Below are 23,895 nucleotides of genomic sequence, written 5' to 3' on the forward strand. Positions count from 1 at the left end.
AGGACCAGGCTATATGCCTCTTGAGACAAAAGGGACGTTCTTTTCCACATTCTTAGTGGACAGTTCTTCACCTTGGGTGCAGTAATAATTAGGCAAAACAGAGTGAGGTAAAGATGAAGGCCAAGATTTAAAAAAAAAAATGGGTGTTTAAAGTTAGGCTCCTAAGTAAATACTTACGTTTTGAAGATCAGGCAACTTATGTTACAAAATATGGATTTAGGAGCCTAAATTTGGGTATTTATTTTTGAAAATCTTGGCTTGAGCTTTTGCACTGTGATTTATGAACACACATGGGTGCATTCAGCATCTTATAAAATCAGTGTGCTTCAACAGTATGTACAAGGATAGTGATATATTTTAGAAAGTATGCAGTGACAAAGCCAGAAGCAAACTTGTCATCTTTAACACACTGTGTTTTGCCTATGTATTATAGAAATGTCCATTCAAGTATGTGTGTATTGTGGAGTAATACCAAATGACTAAGTTAAATGAGTCACTCCATATTTTCTTGGGATCAGAATCATAATACCAGAATTTGCTAGAATCCTAATGTATACATAATAACAAAAATAAGGTGCTACATCTGAGGTGCACTATAATCCCTGGATGGCTACTCTGAGGTGGGGAGAGGGTGAGTGGAGTAGCTGCAGTTGCTGATGGGAAGAGGAGAAAAGGAGCAGTTTTGAGGAGGTCCCTGCCAGGACCAGAGAGAATAGCTGTTATATTCTCTTAAGCCCCACCTGCCTTCTTTTAGTTCTCTTGGAGCATCCAGTCGCAGGCACAGCATGTGTGAGGAGATTATATCGCCACTTTTCTGCTTAGTTCTCCTCATTCGTGTTCCTGTGGAAGCATGCAGGGGAACAGAGCCTTCAGCTAGCTCAGGGGTGGGCAAACTTTTTGGCCCGAGGGCCACATCAGGATGCGAAACTGTGTGGAGGGCTGGGTAGGGAAGGCTGTGCCTCCCCAAACAGTCTGGCCTCTGCCCCCTCACTGCCCCTCTCAGAACCTCTGACCCATCCAAACCCTGCCCCCCCCGCTCCTTGTCCCCTGACCACCACCTCCAGGGACCCCACACCCCAAACCGTACCCCCCTGCTCCCTGTCCCCTGACTGCGCCCCCAGACCCCTATCCACACTCCTGCCCCTCATCCAACTGCTCCCCCGGGACCTCCTGCCCCTTATCCAACTCCCTGCCCCCTTACCGTGCAGATCAGAGCAGAAGGAGCTCTCAGCCCAGCTGGAACCAGCCGCGCTGCCGGCATGGCTGCGGGGGAGGGGAGACAGTGGGGGAGGGGCCGGGGGCTAGCCTCCCCAGCCAGAAGCTTAAGGGCCAGGCAGGACAGTCCCATGGGCTGTAGTTTGCCCACCTCTGAGCTAGCTACTCCCTCCAGCATGGATCCATTTAAGTGCTGGTAGGTTGAAAAAGAGAGAGAAGAAAAAAAATGTGATGACAAGAGAAAGAAAAAAACGGTAAATAGTGGAAACCTCCAGCAGGGCACCTGGTCTTGTGGTACATGGGTGGGGGCCCTTACTACCCAGTCCATTTTAACGTGTAATGGGAAGGAAGGGTCGAAGGAAAAAAAAGTTGTTTACTTAAATGAAGGAAGATGGAGAGTAAAAGCCAGCAGCATTGTAGTAAATTAACTATGAAAAACAGGGCAGACAAAGTGGATTTTCAGGAAATATTTGAAGGAGGAAAGGCAAAACCCTTGTGGTACAAAAAGAGAGATATTGTTCCAAGAATAGGTTGCAAGCTGTGCCATACCTTCACCATATATTATGTAATATTAATATTTATATATGAACTTCCCTGATCTCCCATGCCCTTTTCAACACTAAAAAAAAGAAAAAATCTGCCTTGCCTAGTACATCACTTTTATTTCTCTGCTCACCTCCATGTTTTACATCCTGATGGGGAAAAAACCGTGTTGAGAGAGAATTCCATGACCTCTGGACTAGAATTTGCAAGAGTTCAGGAATAGCCACTTATACTGTAATAGCTCAGGATTTCATTTCTGTTTATAGTCAAGCACTTTTAAATAAACAAAGGACTGTGTAATATAAAGATTGATAGGGAAGGACCCTCTCCCAGCCCCTAAAATAGGTTTGAATTAATAAATTCCTTTTTGACTAACTTTTGAATCTTGGTTAAAAAAAAAATCCCTTTATCCTAGCACTGAGTGCTTGGATATATAGAAGAAAATTAAAATGGAGATGACAAGGATTGCTGCCAGCCATGGGGAATCTACTCAGGACTTTAGGTCATTTCTTTGTCTGCGGCTCACTGAGTCATGTTGCCATATATCTGTGACAGTGGAGAAGGAGCGATCTAGGACAATTCAAAATGCCCGAACTAGCATGATGTCTGGCTACTACCAGAGGGGTAATTTTCTCTTTGAATAAGAAGTTGTCAGGGTCAATTTGGGGGCTGGATTAGTGTCCTGTTATTATAGTGTACTATAATTATGTAGTAGTTTAAAAACAAAAAACCTGTAAAACAGTTATGACTTACCAGGTGAGAAGGAATTAAACTGATTCCAAAGATAAATCTCTCCGAAGCCTTGTATTTGTGAATCTGTAATTAGTTATTTTTGAAGCTCTTTGTACTTAAAAGGTAGCCCTTTGAAATGGGCAAAAGAAATTACTATACCACCAAGCACAGCAGACCTGCTTTAAAGAATCAGAACAGTTAACATTTTCTGTGGAAGGAAAAACTAGACAAACATAGTTTATGTACCCAAAGGGAATGAAATGTGTATCTGCTGATAAAAACAAATCCTTCGTAAATAGACATAATCTTATTCAAGACAACTTGGACTAATTTATAGACCATTTAAACAAGTGTTCAATTACTGACTGCTTGTGAAACCGATTCTAACAAAGCAAGACAATTTGCATATACTTATCAATAAAGAATTTTTTTCTAAAGCAGCCATGAGAACTTCACTGACAAAGCTGATCAAATTTTGAATAGTCCTTTATCTCTGAAAAATCTGCTAGTACTGAGATTTTGAATGGAACATATGTGTTAAACTCGTATATAATAAAGCAGGCTGACTGAAAGCTTGCATTAAAAGGAAAAATACAGGTAGTGATTAATGCACTAATATTAATAGTGGTAATACATCGTCTGACAGATAATTTGATTGCAGCTTATAGTGCCATTTTGTTTAATTATTCCTCTGAATGATTTCTTCTTCATAGACAAGCCTTTGAAATGTCGTCGTCTTGTCAATATTTTCAAAGTGTCATTTATTGAAGGATTAAATCTTGGGAAAGTAATAGGTAAAAATCCCTTAACTTCGGTTTTAGTTTTTGTTGTTTTGGGGTTTTGTTTTTTTTTTTTTTGCCTCTTGCAATATTTTATTTTTAATTCAGAAGCTCATTAAATTAAGTACTTTAAAATTTTCTTTTCCAAGAAGCCATCATATTTTCCTTTTTGCCTTAGATTTATTGGGTGAGCAAAGCAAGGCCTTAGTCTGAACTCGATGTTCTAGACTTCAGTGAACAGAAGGCTATTTATTTTGGTGAAAATAAAAAAAAACAGAAAGGGACATAAGGGGGACACGTAGTCACTTCCATCTGGTTAGCAGACCCAGCAGCTTCAGCTAGATCTGTAATTGTCTGTAGATGGAGCAGTCAGTCCACGGCATCCATTAACCCCTTCCAGCACAAGAACAATCCCCTCTCAGCTCTGTCCATTCTCCTGATAGAGTTTAAAATGTTGACACCCTGAATGACTTATCTCCCAGACAGAAAGAAAGGAAATAATAATGGTGGAGGGGAATGGGAGGGAACAGAAAGCCCCTGGCATTGGTGGGAGGGGAACTGGGAGACCCTGGTGTTCCGGGAGGGGGAAATGAGGGGCACACACAGACCCTGACATGGGAGTAGAGAATGGAGGACAATGATATGGGAGGCATGGGGAACACATACATCCCCTGGCACGTAGTAGAGAGAGGTATGGGGAGGGGTACCTAGAGCTCCTGTCATGTTGAGGTATGGGGTTATGAGGGGGACACAGAGAGCTCCTGGCATGGTGGGAGAATGGGAGACAATGTTAGGGGGCTGAAGACATGGGATGGTGGAGGAAAAGGGGAGAATGGGGGGGCATTCAGAGGTGGATGGGAGGATGGCAGATGGGGAGCTTGTGGGGGTGAATGGAGTAACTGAAGAAGCCCTAGTGTGTGCAATGCACGCAGCCTATAGAAGCAACCAAGTGTGTGGCCCTGTAGTATTGCATATAACAAAATAATTATAGAAACCAGTTTTTCCTTTTTCCTACAATTTCTTTAGTGCTAGTTTCCTGGGGACTAAATCATGGCCATCTTTATGTGACAAAACAGTGGGGAAAGAGGGAATAAGCAACCCCTCTAATTACATATTATCATACATATTGTAAGGAGAGTGATCACTTTAGATAAGCTGTTACCAGCAGGAGAGTGGGGTGGGAGGAGGTATTGTTTCATGGTCTCTGTGTATATAATGTCTTCTGCAGTTTCCACAGTATGCATCTGATGAAGTGAGCTGTAGCTCACGAAAGCTTATGCTCAAATAAATTGGTTAGTCTCTAAGGTGCCACAAGTACTCCTTTTCTTTTTTCTAATTACATAGTGAAGCATATTCCTCCCTCTTCCCTTCTCCCCTATCCCAATCCCCCTCCCCTCCCCCCACAAAGGGAATTGCAACTCTTCTGCTCAGGAGAGCTCAGGACCTGCTAGTGAGTTGCTTCCCACAGGAGCAGCCTGCCAAAAGGAGCACAAAATAAATGGAACCAAGACTCCACCCTGCCCTTTATGTGTTTGACGGCAGAGCTCACTGGCTACATGGGGTTGTGGGGCATATGCTGCATTGTGTCTCTGGGTCACATTCTGACGTTTATGTGGCTATGGTATTCCCACTGAAGAGAGAGAAAATATTTGATGATAAAATAATTTCATGTATAAAAATCGGCAGCTGTCTTCACCTGAAATGGTCTGGAAGGTCATGGGTCAGATCTAGTTCTGAGACTCATCTGAAAACGTGACTTGAGTCTGTGCATATTGGATAGAGACCATTAACATTACACAATAACAAGAAGTGGGATATGTTGCTATTCTCTAGCGTTGATTGAGGTATTTCTGAGCACCTATGCATGAAAAATGTAATTATTAATACAAAATGCCAGAAAAAAATATGAATTCCAAGGGAAAACCTCTGAGGTTTTGGCCCAATAAGCCTATAGTGTGTTAGTTAAAAACAAATTTTGAGCGTCGTATCTGTGATGAAACTGCTGACTTATGTAGAAGTTAATGGAATTCATAATATATAGGAATATTTTAGAAAGGCTTTTTCTTCAAAGAATGGAAAAAATCACATGGCTTGTGTATTAGTATGGTGGTTACACAGAGATTAAAAAAAAATCTCCAAAATGTAATTGAAATAACAAAGTAAATGAGTATCTTCAGCGTATCAATAGGGTTCTGTAATTGGTCTGCATGAAATACATTTGAGTAGGGCAGTGTATTTAAACTGTGGGAGATGAACTTTATAATATTGCGACAAAGTCAGGCCGGACAGCTGCAAGAGGGTTCTGGAAGGCCAATATGTCAGCCCTAGCATATTGAAGACCCTTTTGCCTGCAAGCTGAGAAGGGGTTACCTGAGGTCAATTAGGGATACCTGAATCCAATTAAGGGATGCCTGAAACCTTTTAAAACCTCTCTTCTGGTGAGAGAAAAGTGGGGGAGCGAGAGAGACAAGCTGCTGCCAAGCTAGTGACAGCAGGGAAATAAGCTTCTCCAGGGTAAGAAGCTGTGCTCCTTCCCATAAGGGAAACAGCCAAACCTAAATGTCTGCTAGGAAAAGGACTAACACCCTGGGACAAACAACAGGACAACACCCTGCCTCTGCAAGGCGGCAGGGAAAGGTATCCCCCTTTCTTTTTGTGTTTGTGAGACTGTTTCCTTTTTGATGGAGGATCACCCCTGAGACCTACCCTGAAAATACAACCGAAGGAGCACGGAAGGGAGAAGGCAAACACTGCTCAGAGTGAGACTGATTTACCCCAAGCCTGCCACCGCCAGAGGGGAAGTGCTAAGTCTGGCAAGACGAAGGAGGTGCCTTGCTGCAATATCTTGTAAAGATCATTGTTTCATAAGCATCAACTTTTATCATTTAGAATTTAAGATTAAAGCTCTGTAGTATTTTGACTAATGCTTGAGTGCCAGTCAAATGCACAAATTTTAGCCAGATTATTTTGTAGGTGCTGAGATTGGTCCATAAGATAGTTAAGATATTTATGTTTTAGAGAAATGCATGCTCATGAAAGCAAAAGACTGATATTACTGGCTACAGCCATTGACAGTATGAGCACAGTGCAATTGTGTGCGTGCCATGGCTCTGTCAATGTAATTAATATAAATTTTCAGACAAATAATCATTTGTCCTAAAATTCTTGAAATGTTCAGGATTCACAAACATTTTCATGATTTTCAGCAGCTGCCCAGATATTTGCAAACAATGACTAATGACCTCATGAATAATTGTGAACTCTATTATTTATGGCAAAAATATTTATTGATGTATTTGATCAGCTCTGATACTTGGACATTTTATTCTGTTTAATAGTCCTAGTAATTTTATTTTATTTTTAACTGCAAACAAAAATAAATACTGTAAATATGCATTTGGGCCCAGTCCTGTGAAGAACTGAATGTCTCCTGCCAGGTGTCTTGATGCCACAGTTCCCCATTATTTCTTTAGGAGTTGTGGGCACTTATCACCTCTCTGAGTGGATCCCTTGATAAAGTCATATATAAAAAAAGCCTTCAAAAATGACATTGAAGGAACATTATTTAGGTTGCACAGTCAAATAACTGAAAGTTAGGAAATGCCAGATATAAGGTTCTCTGTGCAACTTTAATTCTGCCTCACTGTGCATTCATCCTGCACTCTGAATAAGGCAGGGGCTCTCTGGAAAAAAATAGGATGTGATAATGTAATTAAAGACTGTATCTTAATGCATAAGTGTAAGCGGGCAGAATTAAAGTTGCACAGGCATTTCCTTTACTGTGTAACCTAAATTACACTCTTTCAAATGCATATTTTGTAATTTCCATTTTTTAAAGAAAAACAAAATCAAATTCTGTTACTTACAACTGCAATAACTCTCTCCCCTCATCATGCATCACCAGCAACATAGACCTCTACCGCTTGAACTACAGACTAGTTATATTAACTGGCAGCAGGAGAAGGCTTTTATCCCAATGCAATGGGTAATAGACTGGTGGGTCCAGAGTGTGGCTGAGGGAAGCCTGACCCCTCTTCTCCTCCATGGGAGTTGGGGAAACTCCAATCCTATGTATTGCCCCAAAATGGGGGATGGGCCATTGAGGCTATTTGCTAGGGGCAGGGATGGCTGAGGGAATGTTATGTTCAGTTATTATTTGGTCATGTTAGCAAAATCTTCCTGAAGAATGCAAGTGAGAAAGGAGAAATGGCAATTTTTATATATGAACTAAACCTGAATAGACTATCCTGGAGCAAAGCAAAGGAACTTCTTTTGCCCCAGGTCTTTCCCCATGCTGAATTTCAAAAACCTGAATTTAAAAAAAATAGTGTAAGTGTTATAGCTTTGTAAAAGAGGGTTGCAAAAATCCTGTATAATGGAAAGTGTTAGTCTGCCTAAATACATGAGTCACAACCAGCTCTCCCTGTAAAACTGGATTCTGGGAGAAATCACCTGCCTTCATATATGATTTAAGTATTCTAAAAGCCCACACTGAGTTTTCTGAGTGCAATTTTCTCTAAAATTTTATTTTTGAGATAACAGATATATCTGTCTGCATTTTTAATATAGCATAATCTCTACTCGGTCTTTTATTTCAACTAAAGAATTCATCCATTACCCTTATGTGGAAGCATAGTCAGCATATTGAGTGGAGTATTTCCTGTTTGCTGTAACTGAAAAATATATTTACTTGCTGTATCTGTTATATATATTCATATTTTTATAAACTTTTTAAATAGAGACTAGTTTTTGAGGCCAATGACATATTGCTGGAAGGGTGGTGAAATTATCACGGCTGAAATGATGTCCGAGGCTAAAATGTTCTTTTACGATCAGATAAAATTATATCACCTTTCAGATAAAGTTAATATATTTTTTCTAGCCATTTGTTTATTTAATAAAAGTGATGTAAATCTTTCTTCGGGTGCATTGTTTTTAAACAGGACATGTAAGCAGTGTAGGCTGCTTTGTTTTTTTGAAAGCCCACCATGTCTTTCAATGTATACTGATGTTTCCTGATTTTGTTTCTTTAAATCTTTATTTTTTTTCCCTAAGAAACTCTTAATGATATAAAGGGTCACATGATACAATTTTAGCCAAGAAGAACCTAATCGAGCATACTATAGGAACTGGAATAAATGTTTGCATTTTTTTAAGCAGACCATTAAATCATTTATTTACAACTTCGCTATGAACTGTTAGGCATTTAATGATTTATAAGAGTGTGTGTTGTGTGACAGACTCTTCCTATAATATCATTTGTTTTTCATTAGCTTCTCAACATTTATACACAATTGTCTTTGTAGTATACTGTATGTGATTGCTGCAGCAACAGATTATTTGGTGTATTCTAGCAATTGCTGACATGAACATCTTAGAGTGGGAGGGAAGGGATAGACGTGTGTTTTTGTAAAACTTCGATATCACGTCTCATTATTTGCCAAAGTAGTTGTATATGTAAGTCAAAAAATTTTTGTTTTGTTATTTTAGTATGGGAAGTTCCAAATTTAGCACAATAACGTCTTTCAGTTTAAGACTTAATTTATTTCCTTTTCATAGAATCATAGAATATCAGGGTTGGAAGGGACCCCAGAAGGTCATCTAGTCCAACCCCCTGCTCGAAGCAGGACCAATTCCCAGTTAAATCATCCCAGCCAGGGCTTTGTCAAGCCTGACCTTAAAAACCTCTAAGGAAGGAGATTCTACCACCTTCCTAGGTAACGCATTCCAGTGTTTCACCACCCTCATAGTGAAAAAGTTTTTCCTAATATCCAATCTAAACCTCCCCCACTGCAACTTGAGACCATTACTCCTCGTTCTGTCATCTGCTACCATTGAGAACAGTCTAGAGCCATCCTCTTTGGAACCCCCTTTCAGGTAGTTGAAAGCAGCTATCAGATCCCCCCTCATTCTTCTCTTCTGCAGACTAAACAATCCCAGCTCCCTCAGCCTCTCCTCATAAGTCATGTGTTCTAGACCCCTAATAATTTTTGTTGCCCTTCGCTGGACTCTCTCCAATTTATCCACATCCTTCTTGTAGTGTGGGGCCCAAAACTGGACACAGTACTCCAGATGAGGCCTCACCAATGTCGAATAGAGGGGGACGATCACGTCCCTCGATCTGCTCGCTATGCCCCTACTTATACATCCCAAAATGCCATTGGCCTTCTTGGCAACAAGGGCACACTGCTGACTCATATCCAGCTTCTCATCCACTGTCACCCCTACGTCCTTTTCCGCAGAACTGCTGCCTAGCCATTCGGCCCCTAGTCTGTAGCAGTGCATTGGATTCTTCTGTCCTAAGTGCAGGACCCTGCACTTATCCTTATTGAACCTCATCAGATTTCTTTTGGCCCAATCCTCCAATTTGTCTAGGTCCTTCTGTATCCTATCCCTCCCCTCCAGTGTATCTACCACTCTTCCCAGTTTAGTATCATCCACAAATTTGCTGAGAGTGCAATCTACACCATCCTCCAGATCATTTATGAAGATATTGAACAAAACCGACCCCTGGGGCACTCCACTTGACACCGGCTGCCAACTAGACATGGAGCCATTGATCACTACCCGTTGAGCCCGACAATCTAGCCAGCTTTCTACCCACCTTATAGTCCATTCATCCAGCCCATACTTCTTTAACTTGCTGACAAGAATACTGTGGGAGACTGTGTCAAAAGCTTTGCTAAAGTCAAGAAACAATACATCCACTGCTTTCCCTTCATCCACAGAACCAGTAATCTCATCATAAAAGGCGATTAGATTAGTCAGGCATGACCTTCCCTTGGTGAATCCATGCTGGCTGTTCCTGATCACTTTCCTCTCGTGCAAGTGCTTCAGGATTGATTCTTTGAGGACGTGCTCCATGATTTTTCCAGGGACTGAGGTGAGGCTGACTGGCCTGTAGTTCCCAGGATCCTCCTTCTTCCCTTTTTTAAAGATTGGCACTACATTAGCCTTTTTCCAGTCATCCGGGACTTCCCCCGTTCGCCACGAGTTTTCAAAGATAATGGCCAATGGCTCTGCAATCACAGCCGCCAATTCCTTCAGCACTCTCGGATGCAACTCGTCCGGCCCCATGGACTTGTGCACGTCCAGCTTTTCTAAATAGTCCCTAACCACCTCTATCTCCACAGAGGGCTGGCTATCTCTTCCCCATTTTGTGATGCCCAGCGCAGCAGTCTGGGAGCTGACCTTGTTAGTGAAGACAGAGGCAAAAAAAGCATTGAGTACATTAGCTTTTTCCACATCCTCTGTCACTAGGTTGCCTCCCTCATTCATTAAGGGGCCCACACTTTCCTTGGCTTTCTTCTTGTTGCCAACATACCTGAAGAAACCCTTCTTGTTACTCTTGACATCTCTTGCTAGCTGCAGCTCCAGGTGCGATTTGGCCCTCCTGATATCATTCGTACATGCCCGAGCAATATTTTTATACTCTTCCCTGGTCATATGTCCAACCTTCCACTTCTTGTAAGCTTTTCATAAGGATGGCTGCATGAAATGAACTTCAGTAGTACATAGTTTTGAAGTTGTGATAGCACAAAAGATCTTCAAAGCAAAAATAAAGTTTGCACAAGCATTTCCCCTTGAATGTCTCTATCAGATGGATCATACCTAGATTACTTTTTTCTTCACCTGTCAAATTATCTAATGCCAAAATTTAAGAGCAGCAGCAATATTATCACATCTGCAGGGTCTGTTTATCAGTTTGAAACAGGCAGAGATTTGTACCAAAGGTTTTTTCCATCTGTCCAAGCACAGAAAATTAATAGATGAGTGGGATACTTTTTAATCTGAGCTGCACTGTCTCCTATACAATCTTCTTGCTTAGGGCAACAAGTTCTTCTGGGCTCCAAGGCTTCTGTTGTAACCACTGGACCACACAGAGCCTCTGGAGTAAAACTAGATGGTTGAAGGAAGTGGCAGTGAGATACAAAATATTTCTCTTCCCTGTAGGAAGACAGTAGTCACCAAGAATGCACTTGTATCCTGTAATTAACATTAATAAAGCACAATTAGCGCTGGTTCTTTCTGCACACCGGACCTCTCCTCCTATCTGTCTCCTCTGCCAAAGGTGTAGAAGTTTGCTGCTTTGATGTTCCCAGTTAGCTTGAGGAGCTAAAGTACACAAATTTGTTCATGAATTTAAGTGTGCTTTATGGTAATCAGTCAGGGGCTAAACAAGGGAGGAAAAACATGATGTACTCTTCAAAGCTCTACCCACAACATTCAGCTAGTCTTCAACACAGCACATTATGTACATGGGAAACGAGCAGAGAATGTTTAAACAGGACAAGTTGTTGTTGTTTTTTCTTTAAATCCTTCTAGCAGTGTGTGTGTTGCTGAGATTAGCAGATTTGCAGTGCAAGATAAATTTTGACGTACGATTTTAGGCATAAATGCATTACATAACATCTATGGATTTTTGCCTTATAAAGTAATGCAGTAGTTCTCAAGTTGTGATCCATGTATGTACTATGGTCCACAGATGAAACATTTTAAGAACCAAACACAAGGATACTGGAGGGGAGCTAGTCCATAAGGACATCTCTACCTTTTAAGAAGTGGTCGCACAATAAAATGATGAGAACAAAGGGGGGAATTTTGGACCAGTCAGCCTAACTTCGATATCTGGAAAATACTGGAACAAATTATTAAGCAATCAGTTTGTCAGCACCTAGAGGATAAGAGTTATTAAGAAGAGCCAGCATGGATTTGTCAAGAACAAATTATGCCAAACCAACCTAATTTCCTTCTTTAACAGGGTTACTGGCCAAGTGGATAGTGGGGAAGCTGTAGACATGATATATCTTGATTTTTAGTAAGGCTTTTGATACAGTCCCCCATGACATTCTCAGGACAGAATTGGAATTTAAAATGATCGTGGCAAATTGAAGAATTGATCTGAAATCAACCAGATGAAATTCAGTAAAGACAAGTGCAAAGTTTTACTCTTGGGAAGAAAAAAATCAAATGCCCATTTACAAAATGGAGAATAACTGGCTAAGCAGTAGTATTGAAAATGATCTAGGGGCTATTGTAGATCACAAATTGAGAGTCATCAGTTTGATGCAGTTGCGAAAAAGCTAATATTCTGGGGTATATTAACAGGAGTGCCCTATATAAGGCTGTGTCTACGTTTACAGCAACATGTAGGGTTCACATAACAACATGTGGCAGTGAAAGGCAGGCTGCATCCATGCTGGAGTGTGTAGCTACACGTGGCAGTGAAAGGCTTTGGCACAAGGCACACAGCAGGGAAAGGCTTTGGCTGTTCCTTTTCCTGATGCCTCCTCCTTGTCAGAGCCTTTTCCCCACTGCCTCTTTCCTGCCAGAGCCTTTTTTTGCTGCCAGAGCATTTCTCAGCAGTAGGGACAGGCTCCGGCAGTGAAATATTAAACTGCTTAAAATAGCAGTGTAGATGTAGGTGGCACTTTTGGGGTATATAGAGAGCTGTGTAGGGTATATAATCTACAGTTCTGACATGTCTGTACATTGCTTGCCTAAGCAGTGCCTCATCATCCATACTGCTATGTATACCTATGCTAGCTGGGCATGCAGTGTCTGTACTCTACTCGCTATTGGAAGTGTAGATGTACCCTAAGACACAGGAGGTAATTGTCCCACTCTGTTGAGGTCTCAGCTGGAGTATTGTGTCCCGGTTTTGGGTACCATGTTTCAAGGAAGATGTGGACGGGGAGAGCACCAAAAATGATAAAAGGTTTAGAAACCCTGACCTATGAGGAAAGGTTTTTTAAAAAAAAAAAAAAAGTGGGCATGTTTAGTCTTGAGAAAAGAAGACTGACGGGGGACCTTATAAGTCTTCAAATACTTTGAGGGCTGTTACAGAGAGGTCAGTAATCAGTTGTTCTGCATGTCCATTGAAGGTAGGACATGAAGTAATGTGCTTAATCTGCAGTCAGAGAAGTTTAGGTTCAATACTAGGAAAATCTTTCTAACTTTAAGGGTAGTTAAGATATGAAATAGACTTCTAAGGGAGGTTGTGAAATTCCCATCATTGTAGGTTTTTAAGCACAGGTTAGACAAACACCGGTCAGGGATGGTCAAGGTATACTTGGTCCTGCCTTCGTGGAGGGTGGGAAGACTAGACTGACCTCCCAAGGTCCCTTCTAGCCCGACCTTTCTCTGATTCTCTGATGGGGGTCCCCAAATGATGTCCCAATCACTGATCAATACAGAAGAGATTTTACTATCTGATTAGAACAAATCTGATAATTCTTTAGGAATCAGATCGGTCCAAAAGAATCTAAAATTGAATATTTTTCACATACTCCATCACTTTAAAAAAACAAACAAACCTCAGCTGCAAAATTAAAAGAGAGAAATGAAAACAGACAGAATATGTTCAGGATGATCTTAAATGTTGTCAAGCACATGAAGCAAACCGACAAAAGCAAAGCACTCTGTTAGGTACAAGAACATAGTAAAACAGTCTGTATTGTAACATACAAATGAAAGTGTTAAAATGTCTTCTCTTTTCTTAGTTTGTGTCTCAGCCATAAAAATTATTTTAATATCTTTTTGCCTTTAACAGACTGCAAAATAGTGGTTGTATTTACTCTGTTACAGGCTCCTACCCTCGCGCCCCCTCCCCCCCACTTATGGAAGCAAAGGGGACAGTACAGTCAAAAGAAAGGGTGGGAAAGTCTGCAGCAGATTGAGAAATAATATTTTTAACTATCCCCCTCAATCCATTTGATAAAAGAAAAGCTTCCTATTTTTTCCCCTCTGTCCAGATGAGAAAATGTAGAGGTTCAGATTTAAAAATATATCTAATTTAAGAAAAGTGAAAAAAAGTATTCACTTTGAAATGCTAAATAAGTCTACTAAATTGATTGTAAATTGTAATACAGCCAGTATACATTTTTGAATTTAGCAAAATCAGATCAGGTTTTGGATTTTGGCTGGGAGTAAACTTGTTTTAAAAAAAAGAACTTCTTAGAAAGCGGAACTTGTTCTCAATTAATCCATGACCAACTAAAGGTGAATTTACAATTCATTGAAGCTCTTAATTTTAGGTTCACCTTGGTGGCACAAAGGAGCCTTTAAATCAACACTAAATATCAGAAAAAAGAGAATCTGAAAGAATTTAAATCAATTCAGTTTAATTCTGGTCAGTTATTGATGTTGCTATCACCTCTAGATTAGACTGTTCTACATGGATTACACAGTATGACCATTATAAAACTGAAGTTAATGCTCAGTGCAGCCACTTGATTATTAAGGAGTGCAATACAAAAAATTAGCACATTATACCGCTAATCTGTAGTCTGCACTGGTTGTCAATATGTTTGCAACCCTGAAGATTTTGAGATTTGCTTACCTGAAAGACCACCTTACTTTCTCTGTTGCAGCTGTGATTAGTGCTGCTGCTCAAACTTGACCTCTCTATTTGAGGGAGGAAATAGGTAAGGGGGTCCTTGACTTTGGAATTTGCTTTCAGTTGGTGCATTAAGGCTAGATTTGCTATTTTACCAGGCATGCTACAAAACCCACCTTTTACTCTGAGATTCAGGGAGAAAATGGATTGATGGGATGGCAACAGACTGGTTTAGATTTGGGTTTGTTTCATTAGTAATGGACAGATCCATGGTGTAAATGTGATGATGATAAATTTTCATATAAGATATTGTTGTTGATGGTATTTGTATGGTGCCTAGAGTATCATATGCTGGAAGAATCTAAAGAAATAAACAGAAATAAATAATTCCTCTACGTGACCATACCTATTAGTATTAAAATACAGCTCTGGAAATGTTTCAACAAAACATGTTTGTACCAATCCAAATGTTTCCCAGTGCGGTCAGCAGCTTTTGCAGCCATTTAATGCATATGCTGTTTTGTAATAGAATGTTTGCGTGACTGGTCTTCAGTACTGTACTGACACTATAACTGATGATTGGTTTTTTTTATTATACTACGGGATATTACTTGAGAAATATGTGAAACTGCACACAGTAGGTTTAATAAATGCTAACACATGGCCAGTTCATCTGTAGAAAAACTGGTTCTTTTTACAACGTACTGGAAGGGAAACCATTTTGTTGGATCAAGTCAGAATTAGGTTTATTGGGGGTTTTTTTTGTATTGCAAAAGGAAGTCTCCTTATCCTTATCTCCTTACTTTGACTAAAGTCATTTTTAAAATCAGCAATAGTAGATATCAGATCCTGAGTTTTATGAAAATAGTGCCTGTTGTGCTCTATTTACATGTATAGTATCATGCTGAAGGCTTAATTTTCTGATAGAAATTTGCTATAATGTAGATTTTAATATTCTATTGTGCAGCAACATTTCTTAAATCTGTTTTATAGCCTCTTGAGGTTATGTCTTGGCATGCTGTTGATTGAATGGTCTGAATGAAATATTCCTTTAGGTCTATTTCTACTAGCTCAAATACGTCTTATAGGAAATATACTATTGTGTGGACTAAGCAACTGGTTTTTTCCTTGCTGTAGGATAAGAAATGGGTTCTCAATCATGAAGATGTCACACTGGGAGAATTACTGGGCAAAGTAAGTAATCAACAGAACTAAATGAAAAAAAAATTCCTTAGCCTATGAGTTCCAAGTATATATTGACTGAAGTCTGTAGTTTCTTATTTTTGGAGCTCTTATTTTTCTAGTAAACAAAATTTCTTTAGTAATTCATATAGTTTAATGCATTGCAAATAGCACTGAATTTCAGCATACATAAAAGTACACCACGTTTACAAGTAAATAATAAATGTTCTCTGTCTTTTGTTGATTGGTATAAGTGTTTTAAGAGCAGCTTGCATATTTCATATATTTACATATACATACTGATTTTAACAATCTAATTTTATGTGTTGTATAAATACAAGCAATGAGGAATGTTTCTGCAAAGTAGTAAAGGTGCTTACATAAATTAGTGAGCTGATAAAAATCAGATGGTTTATGTGGACTGAACTGACTTTGTATGACCTGCTCAGTGTTAGAAGGCAAGTAAAATAGTCGTGTAGGTAACATCACAACAATCGCTGCATTAGTCAAAATAATACTTAGCACTTACATAGCAGTTTACATCATCAAAGTCTTTTATGAACATAAACCTTTAGAACACTTCTATAAATTCGGTAAGTAACTAGCCCTATGGCCCACTTTACATTTGGTGAAACTGATGCCAAACCCCATCGTGAGTTAGTACAAGTACTGAAATTAATGTTCAAGAATTCCTAGCTCTCAAACTTGTGTTTAATCCACTATACTAGGTTGCCTCTAATGCTCTAGACTATGCCACAAAACCTGAAAAATGCTTTAAATCAAAAGAAACACATAAAGACAGTTGGCTTAGCGTAAAATGTGTATGTTTCTTATACTGTAAGAATTGACGAACCATTCAAAGAACAGGAGGGGAAAATTCTATCAAAGCATTCTGCTGCACAGGATAAAATCTCTTTGACAGATTAAGGAAACAAAAACACAAACTGCCACTAGATAAACAGAGAATTATGTCCACTAAAAATGCCATGCAATTATAATGCCAGTTCTACTGAAGAAAATGGAAAAGCAGCATGCTGGAAAAGAGACACATTTCTGGCATCAATCAAGGCCTTCTCACAAAAATAAACATTAATTACCCCTAGGTGAGCAAGACAGACACAATGAGTCATTGAATAAAAGTAATACATTTCAATATTAAGTAAAATAAGTTATGTGCCTGGTAAAATAAGTTATGATTATATCAAGATATGGTTTGACAGAAAAATTTACAGAACATCCTATAACTGAAGAATTACTTCTTGTGAAAGAAAATTGCCTCAATTATGCATGTATGTTGCTGTTATGTAAAAACTGATTCAGGAGTAATGACAAGCCGAAAAGGCAGAAACGTTCAATAAGTATTTCATTTCTATATTTGGAAAGGAGTAGGATGATGTACTCATATCACATGAAGATGGTGAACTACTTTCCAGTCAATTACTAATTAAGAAGGATTTGAAACAGTACCTAGTAGGGATAAATCAGCAGGCCCAGTTAACTTACACCCAAGAATTGTAAAAGAGTTGGCATAAAATGTCCTTGATCCCCTGATGTTGTTTTTTAATAAATCTTGGAATACTGAGGAAATTGCAGAAGAATGGAAAAAGACTAATTCATGCCAATATTCAAAAAGGTCAAGCTGAATGACATAGCTAATTATAGACCAGTTAGCCTACCATCAGTCCTAGGCAAAACAACATAAAAGCTGATACAGGATTCAATCAATAAAGAATTAAAGGGCTGGATTATACTTAATGCTAATTAACATGGTTTTATGGAAGAATAGGTCTTGTCAAACAAACGTGATTTTTTTAATATGATTTCATGTTTGTTTGATAAAGGTTACGCAGATGTAATGTACTTAGACTTTTATAAGGCATTTGACTCAGTACCACATGACGTTCTCATTTAAAAATGAGTACTAGACAATATCAATACATCATATGTTAAATGCATTAAGAATGGGCTAACTAGCAGATCTCAAAAAATCAGCTGTCAGTGTGACATTGTTGAATGCAAGTGTTTCCAATGGGGTTCTGCAGGTATCTGTTCTGGGCCCCATGTTTAACATTTTTATCAAGTAATTATAAAATCATTGCTGATAAAATTTGCAGATGACACGAAGATTAGAGAAATGGTAAATAATGAGGACTGGGCAGTAATACAAAGCGATTTGGATCGCTTGATAAGATGGGCCCATTCAAACAAAATGTATTTTAATGCAGTTAACTGTGAGGTTATGCATCTAGGAACAAAATTCAGGCCACTCCTACGGAACGGGGGACTGTATCCTGTAAAGTAGTGACTTTAAAAAGGATTTAGGAATCATAGCACACAAATGCTGGAACATGAACTTCCAGAGTGATGCTGTGGAAAAAAGGCTAATGCAATCCTTGGATGTATAAACAGGGGAGTAGTAAATAGGAGTAGGGAGGTGACTTCCCCCCATATACAGCATTAGTGAGACCACTACTGAAATATTGCCTCCTTTTCTGATGTCCACATTTTTAAAAGGATGTTAGACATATGGAGGTCCTGAAAAAAGACACAAAAATTACGTGTGCAGGAAACAATGTCTACACCAATGCTTAGTTTGGGGGGAAGCTAGGGTGTAACTCTATTTTGCACTAGCCTGCTGCACGCTTTGAAATAGGAGTGGATGTAGAAGCTCTCTACATCAACATTCCACACAAAGATGGACTACAAGCCGTCAAGAACACTATCCCCGATAATGTCACGGCTGACCTGGTGGCTGACCTTTGTGACTTTGTCCTTACTCATAACTATTTTACATTTGGGGACAACGTATACCTTCAAATAAGCGGCACTGCTATGGGTACCCTCATGGCCCCACAGTATGCTAACATTTTTGTGGCTGACTTAGAACAACGCTTCCTCAGCTCTCGTCCCCTAAAGCCCCTACTCTACTTGCGCTATATTGATGACATCTTCATCATCTGGACCCATAGAAAAGAAGCCCTTGAGGTATTCCAGCATGATTTCAACAATTTCCATCCCACCATCAACCTCGGCCTGGTCCAGTCCACACAAGAGATCCACTTCCTGGACACTACAGTGCTAATAAACAATGGTCACATAAACACCACCCTATACCGGAAACCTACTGACCGCTATTCCTACCTACATGCCTCCAGCTTTCACCCTGACCACACCACACGATCCATCGTCTACAGCCAAGCTCTGCGATACAACCGCATTTGCTCCAACCCCTCAGACAGAGACAAACACCTACAAGATCTCTATCAAGCATTCTTACAACTACAATACCCACCTGCGGAAGTGAAGAAACAGATTGATAGAGCCAGAAGAGTTCGCAGAAGTCACCTACTACAGGACAGGCCTAACAAAGAAAATAACAGAACGCCACTAGCCGTCACCTTCAGCCCCCAACTAAAACCCCTCCAACGCATTATTAAGGATCTACAACCTATCCTGAAGGATAACCCAACACTCTCTCAAATCTTGGGAGACAGGCCAGTCCTTGCCTACAGACAGCCCCCCAACCTGAAGCAAATACTCACCAGCAACCACATACCACACAACAGAACCACTAACCCAGGAACCTATCCTTGCAACAAAGCCCGTTGCCAACTGTGCCCACATATCTATTCAGTGGACACCATCACAGGGCCTAATAACATCAGCCACACTATCAGAGGCTCGTTCACCTGCACATCCACCAATGTGATATATGCCATCATGTGCCAGCAATGCCCCTCTGCCATGTACGTTGTTCAAACTGGACAGTCTCTACGTAAAAGAATAAATGGACACAAATCAGATGTCAAGAATTATAACATTCATAAACCAGTCGGAGAACACTTCAGTCTCTCTAGTCACGCAATTACAAACATGAAAGTTGTGATATTACAACCGAAAAACTTCAAAACCAGACTCCAGCGAGAAACTGTTGAATTGGAATTCATTTGCAAATTGGATACTATTAACTCAGGCTTGAATAGAGACTGGGAGTGGCTAAGTCATTATGCAAGGTAACCTATTTCCCCTTGTTTTTTCCTACACCCCCCACCCCCCAGACGTTCTTGTTAAACCCTGGATTTGTGCTGGAGATGGCCCACCTTGATTATCATACACATTGTAAGGAGAGTGATCACTTTAGATAAGCTATTACCAGCAGGAGAGTGGGGTGGGGGGAGAGAAAACCTTTTGTAGTGGTAAACACCCATTTTTTCATGGTTTATGTGTATTAAAAGATCTTCTGTACTTTCCACAGTATACATCCGATGAAGTGAGCTGTAGCTCATGAAAGCTTATGCTCAGATAAATTGGTTAGTCTCTAAGGTGCCACAAGTACTCCTTTTCTTTTTGCGAATACAGACTAACATGGCTGTTACTCTGAAACAAGTAGATTAAAGCATACTAGGGAAATTTTACTGCATGGCAGCGGAGTCCACATGGACACTTGATGCTCAACAGGTTAGTGTAGGATAGATTTACACCCCAGCTTGCCACGAACTAAGGGTTCGTGTGGACAAGCCCTTAAAGAACTCAATCTGTTTAGTTTATCAAAATGAAGTTCAAGAATGATTTGAGTATGGTTATAAGTAGCTTCATGGGGAGAAAATACTGAGTAATAAGGGCTCAAATTTTTAATAGTGAGGGTGATTAGACATTGAAACAAACTACCATGGAAAGTGGTGGATTCTCCTTCTCTTGAAGTCTCTTCAGATCAGGACTGGAGGCCTTCCTGGAAGGTATGTCTTTGTCAAACACAAATTATTGGGCTCATTACAGAAGTATCTGGATGAGATTCCATGGTATGTGTTATACATAGGGTCCTATCAAATGCACGGCCATGAAAAACGCGTCATGGACCATGAAATCTGGTCTTTTGTGTGCTTTTACCCTATACTATGCAGCTTTCATGGGGGAGACCAGCATTTCTCAAATTAGGGGTCCTGACCCAAGTGAGAGTTGCAGGGTGGGGGGTTTGCAAGATTATTTTAGGGGGCTCACTGTACTGGCACCCTTACTTCTGCACTGCCTTCAGAGCTGGGTGGCCAGAGAACGGCGGCTGTTGGCTGGGTGCCCAGCTCTGAAGGCAGCAAACCAGCAGCAGTGCAGAAGTAAGGGTGGCAATACCATACCCATAGCATGCCACCCTTACTTCTGTGCTGCTACCTTCAGACCTGGGCGGCCAAATAGTGGTGACTGCTTACTGAGGGCCCAGCTCTGCAGGCAGCAGTGCAGAAGTAAGAGTGGCAATCCCATACCATGCCATCCTTACTTCTGAGCTGCTGCTAGCGGCGGCTCTGCCTTCAGAGCTGAACTTCAAGCCAGCAACCAAGGCTCTCCAGCTGCCCAGCTCCGAAGGAAGCGCTGCTGCAAGCCGCAGTGCAGAAGTAAGGGTAGCAGTACCGCAACACCCCCCACAATAACCTCGTGACACACCCCGCCAACACCTTTTTGGGTTAGGACCCCTGCAGTTACAATACCATGAAATTTCAGATTTAAATAGCTAATTTTTTAAAATCCTATGACCGTGAAATTGACCAAAATGGACCATGAATTTGGTAGGTCCCTACTTATATAGGAGGTCAGAGTAAAAGATTTAATAGTCCCTTTTGCCTTAAAATCTATGAATCTGTAAATATATCTTGCCTTGGCAAGGCACTTTAAAAATGTGCTGTGATTACTCCGAATTAAAAGAGGGAGGAAGATGCTGATTGCTACACTATTCAGACTTTTCTGTTTCCAGCTGCATGGAGCAGTACTTCAGAAGACACCAGCCAAGTCATATAGATAACTCACATTCCATCCCACCACCTCTAGCTCTATTAAAAGTTTCTAAATAGCGGTCACCAGATTGAAGAACAGGTTGAGAATAAATGGGCGAGCAGTGTCTGCCCCAGAATGAATGGAGTTTGCTTATATTAACTTACCTGCGGTCTCCCTTCACAAGGAATAAAATAAAATTAACCAGGATAGAGTACAATGAACTATCATTATGCTCCATTTTCTTTTTCAAAACATAGGAGCATCTGCAGCCCTTGCTGAGTGAGAGTAATACTGTGGTTCAAAGATGTCCTATCTGAAGTTTGGATTTCCAAGTATAAGCTACTTACTAATGGCTGAGAGGAGAAAAGAAACCCTGTTTAAAGAACTAGCAAGCTCAACCATATAATAAACACAGCTTTATAAAACTGTGAAATTACAAAGTGTATTGTCAAGTATTTTAGGTTTGAAATATATCTACATTACCTTGACCCATGTATATTTAATTTTGTTAAGTCATCTTTGCAGTGCCAGGTAATTAAAAAAAAATTGCTGCAGTTTCTGTTTGTTCCATAAAAGCAATGTCGTGTGTAGCCTACGTTCTGTGAGAACCACTATCTATGCAAGAAGGGTTACAAAGAATCCATTTTTCTTTATCTCCTAGAAGAAAAATGTATTTTCAATAGCCACAGGTCTGTTTCTAGTTTTGCCTCTTTATTTAAATTAGCAATCCTGATTGGAGCTGTAAATACAAACTTGAAGGGAAATTAAAAATGAATTTCAAACTTCAGAGGGAACATTATGAATAATAAAAAAATAAAAGTACTTAACTTAAAATATCTAAATAAATGACTTAAGAGCATTTTCTGTCAAAAAGTTCCTAAAACACCATCATTTAAGCAAAGAAGGAGCTGCAAAGTGATTTTAGTAATGTTTTATGGTTAAAAGCACCCGGTTTCTGTGAATGCTCCACAGTTTTCCCAGCATGGGCACCCCTTGGAACTTCATTGCTATTATTAATGGCATAAGAGAATTTTAGAATACTTAATAAGCCATAGTCTACCCTCATTTTGCATGTAGAACCACCACTGATACCATTGGGATTTCTGCACAAAGATCTAGGGTAGAAGACAGTCCAAAAGGAAGACTTCTGACTGTAGAAAACTATCATATATATTTTTAATTGAGCTAGTTCTCTGACATGAGGTTTTCATACTGTTCCATACCATTTTGCAAGCCTTTTTTTTTTTTTTTAAAAGAGTTTGCTCCCAGCCCATCAGCTTCTCTTGCTTGCTCCTGCAGTGAAGTTGCTCTGAAAATTGGTTGTTTCTTGAATCTGTTCTCTTCTCCAAATTTTCTCCAGTGTGAAAGACTTTCTTTAAACGTTTTTATGGACCAGCTTAATAGTCTTATGGTGATGAGATCAATATTTACTATCTCATTCCCTGGGCTGACACTACTAGGAAGCACTGTACAAGTAGTAGGCTTGGCTCATAGAGAACTTTGTGTCTCTGCATGCTTTTTTTTTTTATTCCCCCGGCAGTAATGTAATGGTGATACTAACCGACTTGAAAGGGATTTCCAGCTAGCACTTTCTTGCCCAAAGAAGATCACCATGACATCGGGCTTGTCTAAACTAGGGTTATAGGTGTACTTTATGTAGTGAACTCTGGTTCACCTCAGCTAACATGTTCAAATACAATTAGGGTTTTAAAAAGATTGAAAATGTTTTCACCCACAAGTTTTAGAAATATACCTTTTATCTTAGTTTAGACAAATTAACAGAGGCTTGAGATAGTAGAGGAAGTAATAATTCTACAGTTCAGTTTTATGAAGGGAATATTATATAAGTACAGACTTAAATATTTTTTAAAAATTGTTTTATATCTTGGTGTTTTTCATGTAAGATGATTTTTCAAAGTTGTGTTTATAAATAGGGATTTAGAATAGAAGTACCTTGTAACTATAACAGCATTGCTATCATCCGCCTGAGTTTTATCTCTTTCTCCTTACCGTTTGTATCTCTTCCCCCCCCCCTTTTTTTTTGCTTTTCACATTAGTATGTGTGCTCATGTACATAAATGTGTGGTGATTATTTAAAAAAACCCTTATTTACTCAGAAAAACAAGGAAACCACTTCCTGCAAATTCTGGCTATGCTTACTGAAGTCACAAAACTCCAAACAGAGGCACACATAAGGAAAGAGATCTGTGTAGAGATAAACCAGGGATAACTTTAAGATTTAGCCATATCTGTTCTTACAGGGGGGGAAGAAAAAAAGAAAACCAACAAGCACAGATAAAGGAAATATGCCCTTCAGTTTTGTGCTCCTGTGCATGGTCTGCTCCT

General features: G+C 39.8%; 1 protein-coding gene across 3 annotated transcripts in view; it reads left to right on the forward strand.

Annotated features, from left to right (window-relative positions):
• Positions 1-23,895, forward strand: part of FER (FER tyrosine kinase) — a 446,225-nt gene that overhangs the window by 255,895 nt on the left and 166,435 nt on the right. For 2 of the 3 annotated variants that reach the window (XM_077817292.1, XM_077817291.1), the window contains one exon: positions 15,745-15,801. In XM_077817292.1, the coding sequence (XP_077673418.1) occupies positions 15,745-15,801 (57 nt within the window). Of the gene's footprint in view, positions 1-15,744; positions 15,802-23,895 lie in introns of those variants that run through there. The other variant, XR_013346171.1, reaches the window with a different exon arrangement.

The sequence above is a fragment of the Eretmochelys imbricata genome, chromosome 5 (genome assembly GCF_965152235.1).
Source record: "Eretmochelys imbricata isolate rEreImb1 chromosome 5, rEreImb1.hap1, whole genome shotgun sequence".
Taxonomy (NCBI): domain Eukaryota; kingdom Metazoa; phylum Chordata; order Testudines; family Cheloniidae; genus Eretmochelys; species Eretmochelys imbricata.